At 39.3% G+C, this 20,066-nt stretch overlaps 2 protein-coding genes across 3 annotated transcripts; both read right to left on the reverse strand.

Moving 5' to 3' along the window:
- Positions 1 to 20: 20 nt before the first annotated feature.
- osa (trithorax group protein osa) lies at positions 21 to 17,552 on the reverse strand. Its single transcript, XM_066732109.1, has 18 exons — positions 16,498 to 17,552; positions 16,149 to 16,271; positions 15,836 to 16,042; positions 15,576 to 15,635; positions 11,017 to 11,149; positions 10,847 to 10,942; positions 10,433 to 10,758; positions 9,949 to 10,342; positions 9,749 to 9,874; positions 8,922 to 9,103; positions 8,720 to 8,761; positions 8,021 to 8,218; positions 6,681 to 6,900; positions 6,139 to 6,571; positions 5,654 to 6,075; positions 5,221 to 5,525; positions 4,645 to 4,884; positions 21 to 4,366 (listed from the first exon to the last, which is right to left on the reverse strand). Exons 1-18 carry the CDS (start codon positions 17,314 to 17,316, stop codon positions 2,423 to 2,425), a joined length of 6,270 nt encoding a protein of 2,089 aa, XP_066588206.1. The 5' UTR covers positions 17,317 to 17,552; the 3' UTR covers positions 21 to 2,422.
- A 927-nt stretch (positions 17,553 to 18,479) lies between these two features.
- Positions 18,480 to 19,915, reverse strand: LOC136776261 (thioredoxin domain-containing protein 9). Of its 2 annotated transcripts, XM_066731657.1 has the most exons (4): positions 19,546 to 19,915; positions 19,247 to 19,451; positions 18,989 to 19,190; positions 18,480 to 18,913 (listed from the first exon to the last, which is right to left on the reverse strand). In XM_066731657.1, exons 2-4 carry the CDS (start codon positions 19,421 to 19,423, stop codon positions 18,648 to 18,650), a joined length of 645 nt encoding a protein of 214 aa, XP_066587754.1. In that variant the 5' UTR covers positions 19,424 to 19,451; positions 19,546 to 19,915; the 3' UTR covers positions 18,480 to 18,647. The 2 variants fall into 2 exon arrangements, with proteins under 2 accessions (XP_066587754.1, XP_066587753.1); XM_066731656.1 differs by having other exon boundaries at positions 19,247 to 19,910.
- Between the last annotated feature and the right edge of the window lie 151 nt (positions 19,916 to 20,066).

The following is a 20,066-nucleotide window of genomic DNA, read 5'->3' on the forward strand; positions in this document are numbered from 1 at the left end:
TCGCACCAATCTCCAATCCTTCCACACTAAGCTATATATAAATCATCTAAGAATGAAAATGACCAGCGTTTATCTGGATAAAGTACGTCTAGTTTATTTCATAATTTATTTACAAAAAGTCTTAGTAAATTACACTTACAGGCATCTCCACTCGAACTAAAGTAAATAATTTAAGAGCTACACGTATTTAGATATCTATAGAGTAGGATACTTTGGGGTTGGGGAGAAGCTGGGACCAGGGAAAGTGTTCTGCTTAACTTATATCCTCTAATTAGCTTCAATTAAATTGAATTAAGGCTATTTCTCAAACTAAACTCTGTCAATGATAACTTGTTTTTTTTTCTCTAGTAAATAAGGAAGTATCTGCGGAAGGTGTGCGGCGAAGAATACTACTTTTTCACTCTCACTCTTTCTTCCTTCTTTCACTCTCTCAGTCTCACTCTCACTCTCGCTCTTTCTTACTCTCTCTCTCTCTCTCTCTCTCTCTCTCTCTCTCTGTGCTTCGCTCTCCATCGTTCTTTCACACTCCCTCTCTCACTCTAATTCTATCTCTACCTTTCTAGCTCTCCCTCTTTCTCTCTTCTTAACTCTCAAATGGATGTCGTAGTGGGATTTACATTAGGTAAATGTATACATACGAATCACCAAATATGTGCAGAAGCTGACAATATTCCATTAGTTTTACAGTAACGTATGCACTGTTTAATAAGTAGTATGTTTTTGTTCCTTAAAAAGCAGAAAGTCTCGGTTATAAATAGTTTTTTTATTTTTATTATTCTTTGTCCTCGATAATCGCATAATGGCACGATAGCTCTTGGATTCTTTGTCACTGCTCAAGTTTTATTTTTCTCATATACATACACGATCGCCTTGTTTTCACGATTTCCCTTTCAAGCTTTCTCATCATCGTCATTGCTGTTCCTTTTCCTCTCATTCGTTTACTGAACAACGGTGACTCGACCACGCTTATGAATATACGCTTTTAAAGGCTGTCGCCAGTTTTATTACGTCGGGAAGTCGTCGAAAAAAAACCCTATTTGAATTGTTCCACGAGCGATTAAGTTTCTGTATTGTTTCTCGCTCTTTCTTTCTCTTTCGTGTTTATTTTTTCTTCATAATATTTTACCTTAAAAATTCAACTACTCGTTACTTGGTATCATTTTTTGCTCACAGACACTGTCCCTACCCCTTGGCCCTCCCTACCAGAACCCCGTTCCTCGTACGCAAAAACATATACGCGAAAAAATTCGTTCGTCATCCCAAACTTCAACCCTCGGGAGCATGCTGGTGCATACAAAACAAGATACATACACACAGTCATACAGTCTCTTGCAGGCACAAACATCCATACCAAAAAAGATCCATACATACACATCAACGCACGTGGAACGTGTAACTTTGTTCTCCACTCTAAATAGTCATTCTTTTTTCTACGCTTGTCAATATTTTACGTTATATATTTCTCTCGCTCGCTTGGCTAAATCTTTTTATCTACTCTTGCTCTCTTTTACTCTCTTGCATCTAACAAACAAACGACTATCACACACACCATGCTATTCTCTTCTATCAATTGTCTTTCTTCAGTTCTAGTTCTGCCTGTGTTTCTAAAATCGAGACTCTTTTTCTCTTTCTTTCTCGCTGCTTCATATTTTTCTCCCTCCCCCTTTTTCAGCTCCTTGTCAGGGCTGTACTGGAGATTTTTTGCGCTACCACCCATTATATCTTTTTTTTAGCACAAATTCGAATAAGATTCAATGGAAGTGTGTTATCTACAAAATATCTTAATTACTTGCTAATTACAGCACAAAACATGCAAATATAAAAATTTGCATTATATATAATCGTTATATTTATATATATAATCGTCACCCGATAAAGTCCCATCTCGCACCATAGGTTCGTCGGTATTATTGATTCATTTCAGAAATTCATTAATATATTATATTATTATGCAGGTGTTATCTCTCGCCACCACGAGTCTGTTCAATCAATTTTAACCTAAGAAATATCTTACACTATCGATATTAATCCAATTCACGAATGGACGATACCCAGGATCGAATACGTCCGTACACTAACACCGATAATTAATGTTCATGCTCCTCTTTCTCTCTCTCTCTCTCGCTCTCTCTCTCTCTCTCTCTCTCTCTCGCTCTCTTTCTCTCTCTCTCTCTCTCTCTCTTTATCTCATGTAAAAACTACACTCTTTTTGAAAGTATCAGCACTACGTCCTTGATACTTCCGCTTGATCATTAATGGGTCTTGTTGCTATAATAGTTCAATAACTCGTAGCATACCCACTAAAATCGAAGAGAGTATGTGAAACGACATCACCAGAGAGGTCGACGATTCACGGACCATTGGAGAATAAGTCAGGGGTCTTCTGTAGTATAGGGAGGAGGCTACGGTCGATGATTTCCAGTTACGTTGCTCTTGAGCACTGGAAGAGTACACGCGCGACGATAGCCGCGACCTGTTGGTCAAGAATTTGGCTCATGACGAGGGCGAGAAGTCGGGACTCGTGCTGCAAGAGAAGAGTCTTGTTGTCGGGATGCCTAGCGAGGTTGAGTAGAGTGCCAGCCGCCCTTCTCAACATGTCCAAACTCGTACCCATGGATTCCGGGTTGTCTCTGAGAGCGGCCAAGCCGTGCTGATTAGCTACACCGAGCGCGCTGGATTCTGCCTGTTCGATGAAGGCTACCAGCAGTGCAACGCACGGCGTTTGCAGGGCGATCGTGCGCGCCACGCCGCTGTCAGCGGCCGATAGGAAGTGTAAAAGATTTACGCCGAATTCACGCAACACTTGTTCCTCGCTCCTGCACAGCAGTCTGGTTAGAACCAAACATAATCGCTGTAATCTTGAGTAAGGCGGCGTCGCCACTACCAGATCAACGTTACATTCCGTCACACAGAGCTTACACAATGCCTCTAACGCCAGTCTTTGCGGTGATAAAGTGGAGTTCAGACCCACTGTAGGAAAAGGATCCTGACCATGAGCCGCTGGACAAACAGCCCAATGCAAAAGACCATCCAACACTGGACGTGAAATTTCCTCCGAATGTTGGCTCAGATCCATGTGTCCCGCTATATTTGCTGCCATTACTAATACGTTTTCCCTTATATGATGTAAGAAGTCCCACCACCACTCGCTTTCTCCCTGCAAACTGCTACAGGAGTCCGCGAAATCGGCATCTTCCTCTCGATCGTAATTTCTAGTTTTTTGTGTTCTAACTGGATGCTCGTGGTGGAGGAGCAACAGTTTACCCAAGATACTCAGGAAAGTCACGTTTTTGGCAAACTCGCACTCATTGCCAGGGATGAATGTGAGATTTCTTAAAATGGTGGATAGACAAACGCACCTGCGGGCTAGGCTATCCTGAGTTTCAGTGACCAAATAAAGACTAGCCTCGTCCCTCGAGTAGCTTTCATCTTCATAGTCACTGATTCTTCTCCTTTTCAGGGTCCCTGCTGGATCCTTGATGTTCAATCTTGGTCCCTCTTTCTCCTCCTCGACTTCTTCGTCTTCCTCCAAAACTTCCTCCTTAATCTTGTCTTTCTTTTCGATATTCACTCCCGAGGATTCCATATTGTTCTGCTGATTGTTAAAGATCTCTTCTTCGCCCTTAGATTGTACACCGAATATCTCGCCCACGTTATTGTTCGCTTTCGACTCTTCGCAGTCCTTCTTCGTGCCGTCGCTATTCTTCTTTTCGAACAACTCTCTGGTAAGGTCGTTCATCTCTACTGGCTCCTTCTTGATTCTAGACAGCACGTCGCTCAGCGTTTTCGTCTTTTTCTTTTTATCTTTTTTGTCGTTGCCAGTACTCTCCCTTTTTTCTGTCTCACTGGATTTCCTTGCAGAGTCCGAATTTTCCGGGTTGCCACTGGGTTCTGATTTTGTATCATGCAAGTCTGACTCAACTTCCTTCTGTAATAAAGGAGGTTTCTCGTCCCGTAGAAGACGCGCAAATGGTACAGTGCCTATTTCAGACTGAAAACACGTGACGATGTATTTAGTGGTTGCACCATCGACTTGCCAAGGCTCAGAGTCTGGTTCGTACTCCTGGTGATCCCAGGAGCGACGAGAGTCGAGGACGAAGAGGTCATCGTCACGCGGCACTATCTTCACAGGACGACCCCTTCTTGAGAGGAACGTGTAATTTGGCGTGGACAACAGTTTTATTCGGTCCTCCGCATCTATTGGCCGTGTTACTGCACCAAGGTCAACTTCTCCATCCACTGCTTGACTCCAGCATCGATCTTCCTCATTCGCACCAGACTCGAACATGTCCGACAAAGACCGGGAAAAATGTTCCAATAAAACGTCTAATAGTCCAGGCAAATGAGTCAGTCCAAAATAATTTACCTATTACAGAAAAGTCTTCGTTATAGTATATGTTCCATCACTGAACTTTTATAACGTTTAATCCTAAGTTATTTTTATGGATGAACTATATCGCTCTTTTTCTTATTCGCTTCATTTTATACGATAGATACAAATACATTGTTATTGTGATTTAAGCTACCGCAAAACTATAAATTACCATACATTGTTTAAATCGACTAAAGATAAATATTTTTTTTTTCTTGTGTTTATATAGTCAACATATGCAGTGAAGAATTTTTAAAGCTAGTTTTACTTACGGAAGTATCATCAAACAAGAGAATGTTTAATACGTCAAGAGCCCAACAGCTTTCAGCTAGCAGCCCCGATCGGAGGGCCATCATAATTCGCCAAGCCTCAACTGGAGCAACGTCAGCACGCGTTAATTTTCTTCGTTTATATAACAGCGGAGTAATTGCTTCCACGCTGTCTGAGGGGAATGTCATTTCTCTCTTGGAAGTTGGTTGCTGTCCCAACATAGGACTCATTCCAAGTTGAGTCTGAAAAATCAACAACACATTAATTTAAAGAAACCTTGTACTCTACTAAAATTAAAGGACATTTTTTACTTAAATAATATTTTTACATTTGCTGGAACCATGTATTGGTTGTGTTCAAATAACTTAAGTGTAAGTTAGCGTTATATAGCAAATAGACTAAATGGATCAGTTATGGTACGTATTTTATGTAACTCTAAGTTGCTTGGGAATAACCAATATCTTTAGGGAAATGGTGTGAATATTACCTACAGATTTCTTAAGATTTAAAAAATAATAAAATGTTGATATTTATATATATGTACAAGTCTAGTACAAATGATATTTCGTGATGAGTACCTGATGAGTTACAGGAGGTGGATAGAGAGGAGAAGGTTGATTAGTGTATCGGGGATCCCATGGTGCAGGCGCATGCGCAATAGCGTTTAGAGTTGGCTGTGGAGGAGTTCTATTTGGTTGTTGCGTTCCCCACTGTTGACTGGTAGCCATGCTTGCGATACCCGGAGCTGTCGGCGCTGCTGGAGGTACTTGAGGCGGTGGTGGTGGTTGCGGTGGCTGCGACGGAGCTTGTGGTGGTTGACTTGGATATTGTACCCTGGTACTCGCGCTAGTACTATTGTACTGATTCGTCGTGTTTGGCCACCCTGCGAATAATCATAAAACATAATTTACTTCAATTCTCCATTTCTCTGATAAACATTTAATAAATTTGTGATTTTTATATCCAATTGAAGAAATTTTATCCTTTATAAATAGGAAATTAAAGGCTTGCCTGGATAAGCTGGTCGCTGCTGATTATACTGAGGATACTGTTGATCTTTGGCAAAGTCAGGATGACGCCTCGGTTGAGTGGGTCCAGGAGGAGGAGGAGGCATGTTTTTGTTAGCTGTTGCGCTGGGTGGATAGATTTGACCAGCACCAGGAGCTCCGTATCCAGCTTGCTCCTGACGATAATAGTCCTGCGGGCAAGAATATGACGAAGCTCCAGTCGACTGCGATGGGGACGATGGCTGACTCGTCGCTGTTTGTGGCGGAACATTCGGAGGATGTGGCTGTGGTGCTGGGGGATAGCTGCTATTTCGTGCATTTGCGGGTGCTCCTGCTGGATAATTGGCCGGTTGACCCGTCGAGTATCTGTTGTACATATCCTGTCCTCCAGTATTATTCGGAGGAATGTTTCCTCCAGGATAACCCCTATTATATTAAGATCACAGTTAAGAGATTCCAAGACAATTCTATATTGTTACAATAGCTTACCTATCAACATCCGTTACGTACGGTGGATAATGCGATCGCGGCGAATATGGTTGACTGAATTCTCCTTGTTGGGATAATGCATTTCCTTGCGGTCGTATGTATTGATCCTGAGGATAATTCTGATAGGAACCTGCGTTTTGGTAACTACCCTGCTGCATACCTGAAATATTGTTATAATATTTACCGTTGGAAAACAGATAGTTCCTTCTATTAAAATGGCTCAGCCAAGTTTCCAAGTAAAATAAATACGAGGATTTACCTTGATGAGGCGGGGCACTACTCTGACTCGGTGGTCTTGGCGGTGGAGGCGTGTACTCCGAGGAAGGTCCACCTGGTGCACCTCCGCCATAGCTGCCTTGGTAATTCCCATAACCATCCATTGACGCATTACTCGAACCAGCGGCAGGAAACGAATCTTGAGAATTGGAAGATCCTACAATATATGATATATATGCTCTTCCTAAATATATATATATATATATATATATATATATATAGGTAATCTATTATCACTATTTTATTATTTAATATCTTATTCTTACCCGGTGATGGTACAGATGCCGCTCCCTTCGATCCCTTTTTCTTCGAGCCGGCTTCCACCTGATTTATGATTGGTTGGGGATCGACACCGCCGCGATCAAAATGACACTCGAACGCCAGCAAATGTTTTGTGTAATGTTTACGCAGTGTATAAGCTGCACTGCTACTTGCACCGATTCCCAATAAACCGGCGATGTCTTTCCATGTTTTATTTTTCGTCACCTGAAAAAAATCTCCTTATTTCTTCGTCCCTCTTTTATCCACACTGACAGCGATGAACAAATCAAAACGTTCAAAATGTTCATAAATTTCAAAAATCTAGCGAAACAAAACACAAAAAACAAATTCAAACGTTCGAAAATGATTCTGAAAGACTGAATATGCATCGAACGGAGAAGTAACATTATAAATAATTTTTTACTTCTCCGTACCATGACCAAAGATTATCGAACAGCAAAATTTTACCATGCAGATAGTAATGAAAGCAAACAAGACACACTGAACGATTTTGAGATAATTTCACCGTCAATTTATTCATTATATCATTTAATTAATGGTTCTCTTCAGAACACTAGAATAATTCCATGTAGCACCAAGGTTCTGTAAAATGGTCTTTCTCTCCGCCGAAGGATTCTTCGGGTAAAAAGTTCTAGGTGAATTTAAACAATATCATTTAAAATACACAACGACAAAAAGTACGATAAAGATAATTCAAATTTCATGCACGACTCAATACAGAAAAAAAATTAAAAAACAAACTTGAAAGTACACAAAATGAGCTTATAGGTATATACACCGTGTACGGTTTAAGGGAGCCAATTTGAAAAATCAAGATAGAAGATAGAATTAAGAGAAAAAAACTTGTAAAACTTTAAAGTTTAGCCTTTAAGAATGGAAGGTAATTACAGATTCTTTAATTTTAAGTATTCTATTAAGCAACCATATGTAATAGTAACACACAGTTATCACAACAGAATCACCGGATTGTTCAACCAATAGAAAACCTCCGATCAAGGAATTTTCAATCTTTAATAACTGTTTTAATATAAAGACTAAACCTACATATTTAATTTTTTTCTTAAAAATCTACTCTATCTAGATTGCAGGGCTGAAGTTCTTAAACTGAACACTTTATACACATTAATTGCAACTTGATAGTTATACTTTCAATTTTAGTTTTGCTATTTTTTAAAAGTATATATATAGTGATAGTGACATTTGTAATAGGTAAAAAAACAAAACAGCAACAACAGTAACACAGAAAAGCGTGAAATAAAAAAGAACACATCAAGACGATAAAAACTACATAAGACACCAAGGGCTAGATGGAACTACACTGCACCTTGCATACCTCCATGAAGCCCCCCCTTTCCTTTACGTAAAGGTACAGGCGAAATAGGTCGAGGGGGTTCTTGGAGATCGTTGGACAGCTGGTTATCGGCGTTCTTCTTTCATCCATAAAGGTAACTAATTTGTCGAGCCAGGTTCTTCTTTCCATCGAATCGTCCATCTCGTATAATTTCGCCAAACTATCGGGTTTCTGAAAAATGTTATTAACACGTTCGTAAAATTCATTTTTTTTCATGACTTTTCTTTAAATTATCTTTTTGTTGCATGATGAGCTACATAATTCTTATTCAGTATAGAGCTAGCGTCTATATAATTATGCATATCACTCGCAACTTAAAGTTTAATATCAACCCATTACTTCGTGCAGTATGGAAAATAAAAGTAAATTTGAATTAGTAAAAAAAGCTGATGTAAGCAAAATTAAATTTGTTAATTTGCTCAATGAGGCTCTATGAACTCTGAAAAATAATAAAAATTGTGGATAAAATAAGAATTGGAACATTCTGGGGAGAAAATAAAATGGTTAACTCAAATCACATTTAGATGATGTGGAAATGCAGGTTGAACCAAATTTGTGTAAGCGCTTGAAATAGAGAAAAGGAGTAGTACATTAAGTAATGAAAAGAAGAAAAATAAGGCATAAAGCGTTCTTGCGAGTAGCATTAAATTACTTATATTAAAAAACAATAACCTTAGATCGGTATGGGTCTTGAGGCACATGACTGTTAAATACCTGGAATAAGATATTCAACAGATATTAAAATATTCGGACATTCAGAAATTTAAAGATATTCTCTGATTGACATATAAAGGGCCAATAATTTCAATCAAATTTATGATACTAGGAAACATAATGAAAATTAAAACAAAAACCCAACAGAAATGATACATACAGGACTAGCAGGTGTACGTGGCCAGCCAGGACTATTCATATCTGGGTACTCCTCATGAATCGAATTAATGCTAGCCGCACCCGGGGAGGGTACTGTGCTCTGAGGAGTGGTAGGATGACTATGATATCCACTGATCATTTCTTTGCGGACCTTTGGTGTAAACGCTGGATCTTCACCAGAAGCTAAACAAATCAAACGAATATTAGTCTCAAGGATACAAATAATTACATTTTGTTAAAACAAAATATCTCAGACTTATTCTTTTTCACTATATTCTTATATTGATACAATAAACTGAAAACAAATTTAGTTCACTGCCAAATGGTATAAGTAAAAAAATCTACATTTATAATTTCATTATTTTATTGGTGAACACACATAGGTTTATATATCAACCAAATAGTAATTTTTGATTATAGTTAAATTTCTACACTTAAGGCATTTATATATAATTATACATTTTAAAAACATTCTAGGCAAAAAAAAGAAACATACTAACGACAAAATTCACTTCTACATGCACGTACACTGCGAGAAACTGTGTTGTCGACCTTTCAACTGTTCATTAGTGTAGCACGCTTTTTATACTATTCTATAGCCAGAAATATAGACAAATCAATTTTCCGAAGTGTACTTATCGCCGGAGTATTGCAGTATTTTTCGATTTAACTCCTCCTAAACAATTGCATTTTTAGACTTACAGCGTTTGACTAGATCTAACTTATTTCACCATGATATAAACAAAAATAAACCTTTTTTTTAATCAAACAAAAATTATAACACCGTTTTAATTCTATTTAGCGTAAATTCATAAAAAATATACGAACCTGCAGAAGCGTTGGACAAAGTAGATTGCTGAGAGCCTTCGTCTAACGATGTCCCATCCGGACCGGTAGTTATAACCGAAGTCACCGTACCGCTCGACGTTGATGTGACGTTTATAGCAGAAGTTCCTATATTTTAGCAAGACGGAAGTTAAAAGTCTTTAATAGTTCGATGTTTAAAAAAGTTAAGAAATTCTTCTTACCTGTCGCAGTTGTAGTGATACCACTATCATTGGAAGATTCAGCGGCTAGATCCGCAGTACTGTGGCTAGTTGGTGTGGGTGTAGTTGCTGGGTGAGAATTAGGAGTGGTGCTGGGTGGAGGCATTGGGCTTCCCTCATGATTCAAAGGTGGAGTGGCTGCAGGTGTGTGCATGTGAGACACCGCGGAACTTGTCGGCGGTGGTTGATTCGCTATGTGATTGGGTGATGGAGGTGGAGGTCCCATAGAACTTGTTGGAGGGCCCATATTACCAATTACAGGCACTCCTGGTGTTCCTGGTGTTCCCATACCAGTGGACCCTGCTGATCCATACACCTGAGGTGGTCCTGGACTTGGAGGCATTCCGGGTGACACACTGTTGAATCCCATCTTATGCTAAAAACCAATTAAATATTTCAATTAATCATTTGGCTCTTACACAGGTTATCCTAGATACTTAATATTAAGCTTTGTATTTATTTTTACCGCATATGGAGGATATTGCACCAAATTATTGGGCCTGCTAGGTGGCTGATACTGATTGTTGGGTGGTGGCTGGGAATTTGCCGGTGAGGGATACCCCTGAGGAAACTGCATATGAGGGCGGGGAGGTGGATAGTTACTCTGTGCATGATAGCCTCCTGGCTGACCTGCAGCCGCACCACCGGCTGGATATCCAATTCCACCACCCATTGGGCCTATATTACCAAGACTCCCTGATCCAGGTCCTGGCTGCACCACTCCAGGTCCACTACTATTCATTTTATAGCTATGCATGTGTGGTGATGGGCCCAACGGCTGTTGGTATCCTCCTACAAGTAAAATGGTATTTTCTTGATAATTACTGTGTCCAATCATTCTCCATTAAGATAGCAGTGTTACATGATTTTGATCGCATACCTTGAGTTGTCATGGGTGAATGACTCATTCGTGCTGGTCCACTACCATCTGACTGGCTACTTGACGGTCGTGGAGGCATCTGAATGTTTTGTTGGCCTACAATAAGCAGTTATAGTTAGTTTCATATAACCACTTCTAAATAATATCAGAATGATCAAGAAAATACATACCAACAGCAGGGGACATCGAGCGTGAACCAGTGGATCCAGTAGGCGAAGGGGTAGGCCTCATGCCCTGAGAGTTTGGTGTCCCTGGACAAGCAGGTCCATTCGAGCTGTCGTTACTATTCTGTCCAGATAATTCCTACAAATACAAAATTGATAACACTAACTTCTTTAAAAATTATATGCTCTAAAAACTAGTATCACTAAAAATCAACTTTGTTTCTGCACTTTAACACTAAGATTTTATGTGACAATTTGTTTTTATATTTGTCTATTAATTTGCACAAGGTCAGACCATGTTGTGCAGCATTTTCCATTTGATGAAAATTTGTTTTTACAGGGAAATACAGTCGATGTGTATAGCAGCTCACACAGGTCGTCATGATGATACATTACGACAACGAGAGAAAGAGAGAGAGAAAGGATCACGCTTACGAGGGAGAGGAGCAGAGTATAGTGACTAAGGATGAGAGAACGGAAGGGAGAGAGGGAAAAAAAGAAAAATTAAGTGAGCGCAAACGAGAGAGAAATAGTAACCTAAAGAGTGGTAAAGTGCGATAGAAGTGAGCACATACACATAAAACTGTAGAAAAGGATACAAGCCACTTGGCGTAAGCTAGAATGGAAGCGAGGAAGAGAGAGTGAGAGAGAGAGAGAAAGAGAAAGAGAAAGAAAGAGAGAAAGAGAGAGAGAGGGAGGGGGAATGTATATATAAATGGAGTAAGACAGATACATACACATCCAGATAAACAGAGTAAGAGGAGCAAAGTCAGTACACGTACCAGATATCGCGGATTAAACTGTATGAAACGGTCGGAGTGGTTAACAGCGCGTTTCCAGCGCGTAAAAAGAAAAAAATCCCGACTAGGAGGATTCCTGGATCGAAGGAGAAGGCGAGGCGTTACCCAGCGCTCCAAGCGCCAGAAACGTAGGGCTATCCTGATATTTTCACATGATTCGCCGGTCACGAGAGTTAAGGAAGCGTCTCTTTGGTGACGGTGGCCCTGAACTCAGTGCCAGGGCCATAATAAATCAAATTGCTAACGGTGGCTGGCTTGTGGTGGTTTCTCAATGTTTGCCTGGTCGTTGCATGTCGGTCGGTCGGTCGGTTTGTTGCTCGGTGTGTGTCAATAAGGCCGAGAATATTTGGGATCGATCACTGACCGGTACAGTAATGCAAGGTTAGGTTAGGACGCCGAGATAACTCGGCCGAAAAAAAATTGTGAGAAGCGAGTACGTGGCCCTCACAGGACCAGAACGACCAGAGTCACGTTTTATTTTCAGAGACCCGAACCGACCCGATATACTTCGGTTTGCGAGATCTCGCGTCTCGCTACTTATTCTCTCGCTGGAGGGCGTTCTTTCGTGGCGCGACCGGCGCTCGGCTATCATCGGCCGCATTCGACTTTACCCGACCTCGGACTCGAGTCGTGTTCCCAAAACCCCCCGACCGATCCTATCCGTCCTTTACCGAGCGCGCAGATACTCTCTCGCGCTCTCAACATTCCCATTGTACTTCTTTCTCCCTCTCACCCTTTTTCTCTCTCTTATCCTTCATACTTCCTCGCTTTTCTTTCCACTCTTTTCCAAATCCTTATTCTTACTCACAAACGACCGACTCTATTTCCTACTATTCTTTTTTTTATTTTTATTCCTCAATTTTTTTTACATTCTAACCACTTCCCTACGAGGCTTGCCTAGTTTATCTATCGATCGTTTATGAATCGTGTCGGTAGTTGATTTGCCGCTGCTTTGTCTCGTTTTTCCTATTTTATTCCGTGCTATTTTCCCCTATTCCTCTTTTCTTCCAAGCGAATATTTTTTTGCTCCGTTAAATTATATTTTATTCACAATTTCATGATATAGTTGGTTTGTTTTTTATCAGTTTTGTATATCTCAGCATTTCCGTTTAATATTTTATCCCGATCTGTTTCCCCATTTTTCCTCTATCCCTTTTTGCGCCTTCCTTAATTGTACAGTTCATTCTGTCTTTTGAAACTTGATTTATCGTTTTATTCGACGTCACCGTCTATTTATTACATTTTACATTATCTCGTTGTGAGCACGTTTATTGTTTTACTTTACAGAGAAATTCATCTATTTATTCATTCATCTATTTTATTTCTGAACGTTTTGCTCAATAAAGTTTTATTAGCCGTACTGTTGTTTGGTAAAGATGGAAGAAGGGAGAGAGATAGAGAGAATTGGAGCGTCATTTCACAAGTTTCAGGCGACACGTGATCACCACTCCGGAATATTTTGACAGATTCTCGGAGTAGCAAAATTCACGTGGAATCCATTCAAGGAAAAAAGAGCAAGAGACTCTTTTTGTCATACAACGGTTCTCAAATTTTATCGCGTAAATTTAATCAGCGGCGCGTACAATTAACGACAGATTTATCGTCTTCTTTTTAATTTCTTTTATTAACTAAGAAAATGGTTAGATGGGATAAAAAAAGATGATTTCTTCAATGGAAAGGCGAGTAACAATTATCGATTTTCGAGTGGAATAAAATACGAAGCGGCGATAATGTTCCGGTAGAATGACAGTCGTATGATCCGACAAACCGAATATAGTCGAGCTATATACACGTTGAAGAAAATGAAGGGAGGGGGAGAAGCTGTGTAGTGTGTTTGCAGAAGAGAGAGAGAGAGAGAGAGAGAGTCGCTTCGGTTACCCCCACTAGTAAAGTGCACTCACTTTTACCTACATTTACCTACTTCCCTCCACCACGTTACCTATGATCCCTGTTTCTTCTTTGCCCAATACGCCCATGCGTGTTACACAAAGGAAGGAAAAGGAGCGAATGAAAAACAGAAACTGAGACAGGCGAAAAGAGATAGGAGAGAAAATACAAAACTCCGCACGTGTTTGCGCAGAGAGAGAAGGGGAAACGTGCAAAGGCAAAAGAACGATTGTGTTTTCATCCTCTATCTCTCTCTCACACTCTGTGTGTGTATGTTGCATCGCAGCTCTATAAATGTGTGGACTTGATGCGCGCGCATGTCACGCAACATGGGAAGGAGAGGGGGGAGAGAAAGAGAGGAAAAACGGGACACGCGAGAAGAGATTGAGTGTTCGTAACATTTGCATTTATGTGAGAGAGATAGATAGTCAGGCTAGTTTTATCCACGAGGAGAAAATGAATTTTGATGTACGAGGGAAAGATGTTTGAACTTGGGTTTATTAAGCTTCGTGAAAAAGAGCAAAAATAAGAGAGATAAATAGATAGATAAATAAATACACACAGAAGTAGAGGAAGGGGTGGGGGCAGGGGTAGTCTAAAGTCATAGAGAGTTGGCAAAGAGTATAACGGAGAAGAAATATAAAGAATGGAAGGGGGACAGAGAGAGAGAGATGTAATGAACAGAAGAGAGAGCTGACCAGGGGAGTATAGAAAGGAAATGAAGAAGAAAGGAGCAAGGGAGAAAAGAAAAGAGAGAATTAAATGAGAGAAAGAGAGAGAGAGATCATGGTGAAGGCGCTAATATCTGGGGCTCCGTCGGTCGCGCAACTCGCGCCCTAATCGAACTCTACAAGTCGTTTATTGTCCTTCTCTTTCGTGTATCCCTCTTTTCCTCTTCAACCCTTCTTACTCAAAAACCCTATTTCACCTACTCCTCTATCATTCCCTATATTCTTTTCACTTTTAATTTTCTAATGGTACTCTCTGACAAACATTGGGAAGAATAAAAAAAGATAAATGATTTTTCTAGTAGCAGGGGTCTTAATGTCGGTGTAGCGTGCGCGTACGCAACAATCAAACACGGTGAATCGCGCACTCCATAGTCGACGTTTGAACAATACGGCAAAACATTGGATAAAGGCGCGAAATATTTGCTAACCAATACATTTCAGATGCACCAAGTTCCATGCTCTACCGCGTCTTATAAATCTTGTAGAATTTTTCTTAACATAATCGAAGGAGCTTAAAAAATAAATTGCTTTCTCCTTATTTGTAAATACTTATTTGCCCATTTTTTGTTGCCTTTTCGTGGCCCGTTCACATACTCAGTGAATTTTTTGCAACACTCCAATTATAGATCATTTTATCATATCATTTTACGTTTTGCTCCAAATCTTTATGGAGCTTACCGCGTCCTACACCGTACAAGAGGAGTGAACTTATATTGTCATTTTTAAAATTCATTATTGCACAATTTGGTTAATTACTTCTGCTCGGCTCGGTTGCTAAAAACCATTCTACCTAGATCTACAATTTACATTCTTGATTTGATATGCTTGCCTAAGTATATAATGGTCATTTACTAAAGTTTTAAACTGATATTGCTAATATTACCGTCGTTATCAATTTTTTTTTATAGAATTTCATGATTTGGAGCTTTAAAATATTTCTGCTATTATTGGAATAAACTGCTTAACTTCATGATTTAACCGGTACGTCACTGCGTTCATTGAGCATTTATAATTAAGTCTGTTTTTACGCACGGTTTTCATAATAAGCGTAGTGCATGAAAGAAAGCCAACCGACCTACCCAACCTTTCTACTGAAGGATGCAGTTTTTTTCAATACTTTTGACCGCTCGTAATTGTCTGAACTTACCCCTGAGTCAATCCCTTGAGTATTTGGCGTTGTTGACCGTTGTTGTAAATTGTGAAAACTCTGCAAGTAGAAGAAAAAAATATTAGGAAATATTGCATACTCCAGATGTTAAAATATATAATATTAAACTAACAATATGTATATGTAAGTATGAAATTAAGTTTAAAATAAAAAAAAGTATTTTTGGCTTGCTTTATAAAATTAATAAATTTTCTTTATCTTGTTAGTGCAGATTTTGTTTTCTAATTCTTATTACTCACTTGAGATTGGCCAGTAGGTTGTGGCTGCGGGGAAGCAGAAGGTGGAGGTGCTGGAGATTGAGACATAGATCTTTGTGGCGACTGACTTGGATTTACTTGATTAGATGGTGGAGGAGGTGGTGGATTTGGTGGACCTCCTTGATTCCAACCTCTTTGTTCTGTATACAGGCTGGAAGGATGGCTGGTCTGTTGCGTGTATGAATTAAGCTGAGGAAAAATCAAATTATTTTAATCATCTGTATAGTTTTTCTGGATTATAGTTTGTTAAATTACATATGTGTGAAAATGAGGATGACTTGTGAAGTTTATTTACCTGATGATGACTATAAGGTGTATGAGGTCTCGTGGGAGAGGAATAACGTTGGGTATATGGCTGATATGGCATAGGAGTTGGAGAACTTGGTCCTCCTGGTCCTGCATGTAATCTCGGAGAACCCTAATATCCATTATGAAATTTTATTCAAATGCTTGTGATTTGTAATAAACTTAAATTAGTAATTAGCGATGTAGTTAGTTTCATTCATTGTGCAGCAGTGTTATGTAGACATACTCCACCAGGATGAGTAAAGAAAGAACAAAAATGAAAGAAACAATTGCCGGCCTGGTTATATGTCCGCACATGTATTATTTACAATAGAAAAAAAATAATACTGAAAACTTACAGTTTGTGGAGGACGCTGGCTAGGTTGTGGATAAACAGGGGGAACCACAGGGGGACGCTGAATTGGCCAGGGCTGTTGATAAGACTCTGGACCCATTCCAGGATAATTCCCATGAAATCGATGGACAGGGGTCGATGCTTGCAGCAATTGATTCAAGGTTGGAGTAGGTCCCGTAGCCTGGGATATACTCTGTCCAGAAAGAAATCTTGGCTGACCAGGAAAGTTTGCCGATCCACCTCCAACATAAGCTAGTCTGGACTCTATCTTGGAGCTGGCGTAATGATCCTCCATCTCTGCCCTATGTACTCTCTCACTTTCTAAATGTTTTGCATGGTAATCCAACTGTTTGCCAGGAAATTCTTGATGCTTGGCGACGTACTCCTGTTTACCAGGGTAGTCTGCCAATGGTTTAGACACGAACTCGTTAGATTTATTGGAGTAATCGTCGGAGTAGTCGCGTATCACGTTCGGAGCGAAGGGGTGTCCAGGGTGTCCCTGGTGCGGTGGTCCGTCCAAGGGTTCCTGCTTAGTCTCCTGGGAAGGCTGGGCGGGTTCCCTAGGTGATTTGAGCTCACCGGTCGCGTGTCCAATGTCCTCGCGGTATTGACTCATCTCGAAACCCGTGTCCCCGCCGCGATTCACATATTTAAGCAGCTGGGCCGCGCCCCGGGATACCTTCTCCGCCGGTTCTGGATCCAGCTGCTGCTTACCACTGCCACTAGCACTATTCCCACCTAGTTGAGAACGCTTCTGTGCACATTTCACGGACTCGTTCAGCTTCACATCGTTTTGTTGGCTCTCGGCTTGCGTCGCAGCCATGTTCTCACTCCTCACGGAGCCATCGTCGTCTTGTAAACTGGCCAATCGCCGCGGTTCCTCGTGTGCCCCCTTTCCCTAAGCAAGCCAGCATAAGCGGCCAAATTTCCCAATCACGCTCAATAACTCCCAAACCACCCGAAACATCCTCCAGCCGATTTCTCACCAGGACTATGTACTATAACGTCCACCGAATAATCACTTCACTTCCTGTCTATCCCTGATGGTCCTGCCGCTCTCTTTATCACTGTATATGTGTATCTTTCTCTGTGTATGTTTCCGTGTGTGCGAGGGGGCCAAAAAAACCTCTCTCTCACTCACTCCACTATACCTACACTACACGAACGTCAAAAGCAGCGTCGCACACCTCGCCCCATCTCACGGACGTTACCCTAAACCATAACCTATAAGGCGCCTCTTCAACTCCACGATTGTATCCTATATATTTTTGGAGCCCTTGTATTTTAACATATTATAGTATATGTTTTTATAATTGAATCAACGATTTTTATTCCAGAATTGGTCAACAACGTGCTTTTTGTTTTCTATGTCGTTAATTATTATTATCTCTTTCTTTCTTTTTACATTACTATTTTTTTTTACTAATTTCAACTTGTCAAGCTCATAACCTCTAAAATGATTCCTTTCCGAGATGTTCATGTTTCCTAAAGCTCGATTTACAATGGACGCGCGCATTTTGTTTTCGTATATACGTGTGTGCGTAAATGCATATAGCTTTATCTTCATCAATGATTTTAGTTTTGCGAACGTTCTGGAAAATCATAACCTCCAATATATCTCAAACGCAAACTGTCTTGCTTTTTTTTTTAATTTTTCACGGCCTCTGGGACGGTTGCTCCTTTTTGTCATCTCGATAGAGATTAATTCATGCAACGTTAGAATACGTTTGTGTCATCGACCGAATATGGCAATCATAAACATGTATATCTATACAAAGTTTCACTTGGATGTTTCCGAAAACCATAACCTCCAAAGCAACACAATAGTCCTGTTTTTTCAGTAGCCTTAAGCTACATTTATATTAAATACTTCTTTGCATTTTATGTGACTGTAATTTTCTACTTTTTTAGAAATTAAAACAAAACTTTTTCTTTTTAGCTTTGTTTAAAACACGCTTAACTTCAGAATAAAGGTCTGACAATAGAATAAAAGTTTGAAGATTTGTCCAATTTTTACCAAAACTTTATTGCGTTTTTGATATATTTATTGATTTTCAAAATTATGAAATAGAATATGTGCTGTAGAAATTTATACGCGAGAAAATGAAAAATATATAATATTAATATGTAAAAAAAAAATAATCTCTAAAGGGATTAATTAAAATCGTCGTCGGAATCGTCCGATTCTTTTCCTTTTATAGTTTTAGGCTTTGAAGCTTGAGACAGCCAGGGCTTTCTGCCATTATCTGGGTCTAGCTCTTCATTGTACTTTATTGCTCCAGAATGAGCTATCCTGGCTTCTAAAACCTGAGTGGAGAAATCATCCCTATTTCCCAAGTCTGTAAATCCTACAATGTAGTCTTTTGTTTTGCTATTTACAATCAGGGCTATGGTGGGAATAATTTTAATTCTTAAGCGTTCTGAAACAGGAATAAATATTCATTATTATTATTAACATTTAAAGTAAAATTAATAAAGAAAAAGTAAGCCTTTACGTGTCAAGAATGGACAACGTTCAACATTTATTTTACAGAATCTGGCTTCTATATGTTTTTTTGCTAAAATTTTGAAATGATGGTCCACTATTTTACTCCTTGGAGAATCTTCTTTATAAAATAAACAAACAATATTCTCAGATTTTTTAGAAGCCTCAAAAAATTCTTTTTCATCTGTCAGTTCTGAGTACTCTCCATGACCCTAAAAAATCAATAACTTCTGTTATTTAAAGCAATGTATAATAAAAAATTAATTACATTTGAGAGCCAATCCTGCTTCTGTTTCTGTTGTTTTTTTAACTCCTTTAAACGATTTTCCCTTAATTTTTCTAGATCATTCATATCCAAATTTTCCAGTTTTTGTAGTTCTGCATCCAATTCATTTTCAACATGCTTAGCTACTTCTACTAATTTCTGTTGTATAAATGTTTCCATTTTTATGTATGGAATAAAATTTATTATTCTTGAATAAAACGAGAAAAAAAACAAGTTAATCACGTCCAAAATTAACTTTTTCTAAAATAATTATACACAAGTATAAATATTTTATTATTCACTTCTTGGAGTTGTAACAGCACGTAAGTAATTTTTATTGAATAAAACTAAATTGTAACATTTAATTGTTGACAGTAGGTCTTGGTAAATATAACTTTGTACAGGAGCCCAGGCCCAAGGGCTATGCTATGACGGCTATGACCAAATAAGAACAAAATATGACATGACAGCAACACAGCAAGCAAGCAAGCGTAAGCCAAAAGGAGCAAAAACAAGTGGTTTTTGGGCCAATGCAGTGGCAACGCTACAGTCGGAAAATCATTGCTATCAACCTAAAAAATTAAGGTCAAGAAAGCAATTTCCATGCTAAGTAAAAGAAAATTTAACTTGAAAAATATATATTTTGATAAAATGAGTCCAGCCTTTCTTCATATTGTTTACATTTTCAACTACCTGTTATGAAAACTGTATTTATAATCCAGGCTTTAGTGTTTAGGTTGCCAGCAATGATTTACCAAAGTAGTCTGTATAACGTTCGCAGCGTTATCTACAATAACATACTGCACAAATCGAACTAAAATCT

Source organism: Prorops nasuta, unplaced genomic scaffold (genome assembly GCF_024137725.1).
Source record: "Prorops nasuta isolate Cenicafe-Biocafe unplaced genomic scaffold, Cenicafe_Pnas_1.2 PNAS00009, whole genome shotgun sequence".
NCBI classification, from domain to species: Eukaryota; Metazoa; Arthropoda; class Insecta; order Hymenoptera; family Bethylidae; genus Prorops; species Prorops nasuta.

Excerpts from the sequence above, each read along its gene's own strand:
- osa (XM_066732109.1), bottom strand. The coding sequence starts at position 17,316 with ATGGCTGCGACGCAAGCCGAGAGCCAACAAAACGATGTGAAGCTGAAC. Across the intron at positions 10,759-10,846 it reads TTCACCCATGACAACTCAAG|GAGGATACCAACAGCCGTTG; the intron begins GTATGCGATCAA and ends TTTTACTTGTAG. Across the intron at positions 6,076-6,138 it reads TACGTAACGGATGTTGATAG|GGGTTATCCTGGAGGAAACA; the intron begins GTAAGCTATTGT and ends TTAATATAATAG.
- LOC136776261 (XM_066731657.1), bottom strand. The coding sequence starts at position 19,423 with ATGGAAACATTTATACAACAGAAATTAGTAGAAGTAGCTAAGCATGTT. Across the intron at positions 19,191-19,246 it reads AGCAGGATTGGCTCTCAAAT|GGTCATGGAGAGTACTCAGA; the intron begins GTAATTAATTTT and ends TTGATTTTTTAG. Across the intron at positions 18,914-18,988 it reads ACGTTGTCCATTCTTGACAC|AACGCTTAAGAATTAAAATT; the intron begins GTAAAGGCTTAC and ends TTCCTGTTTCAG.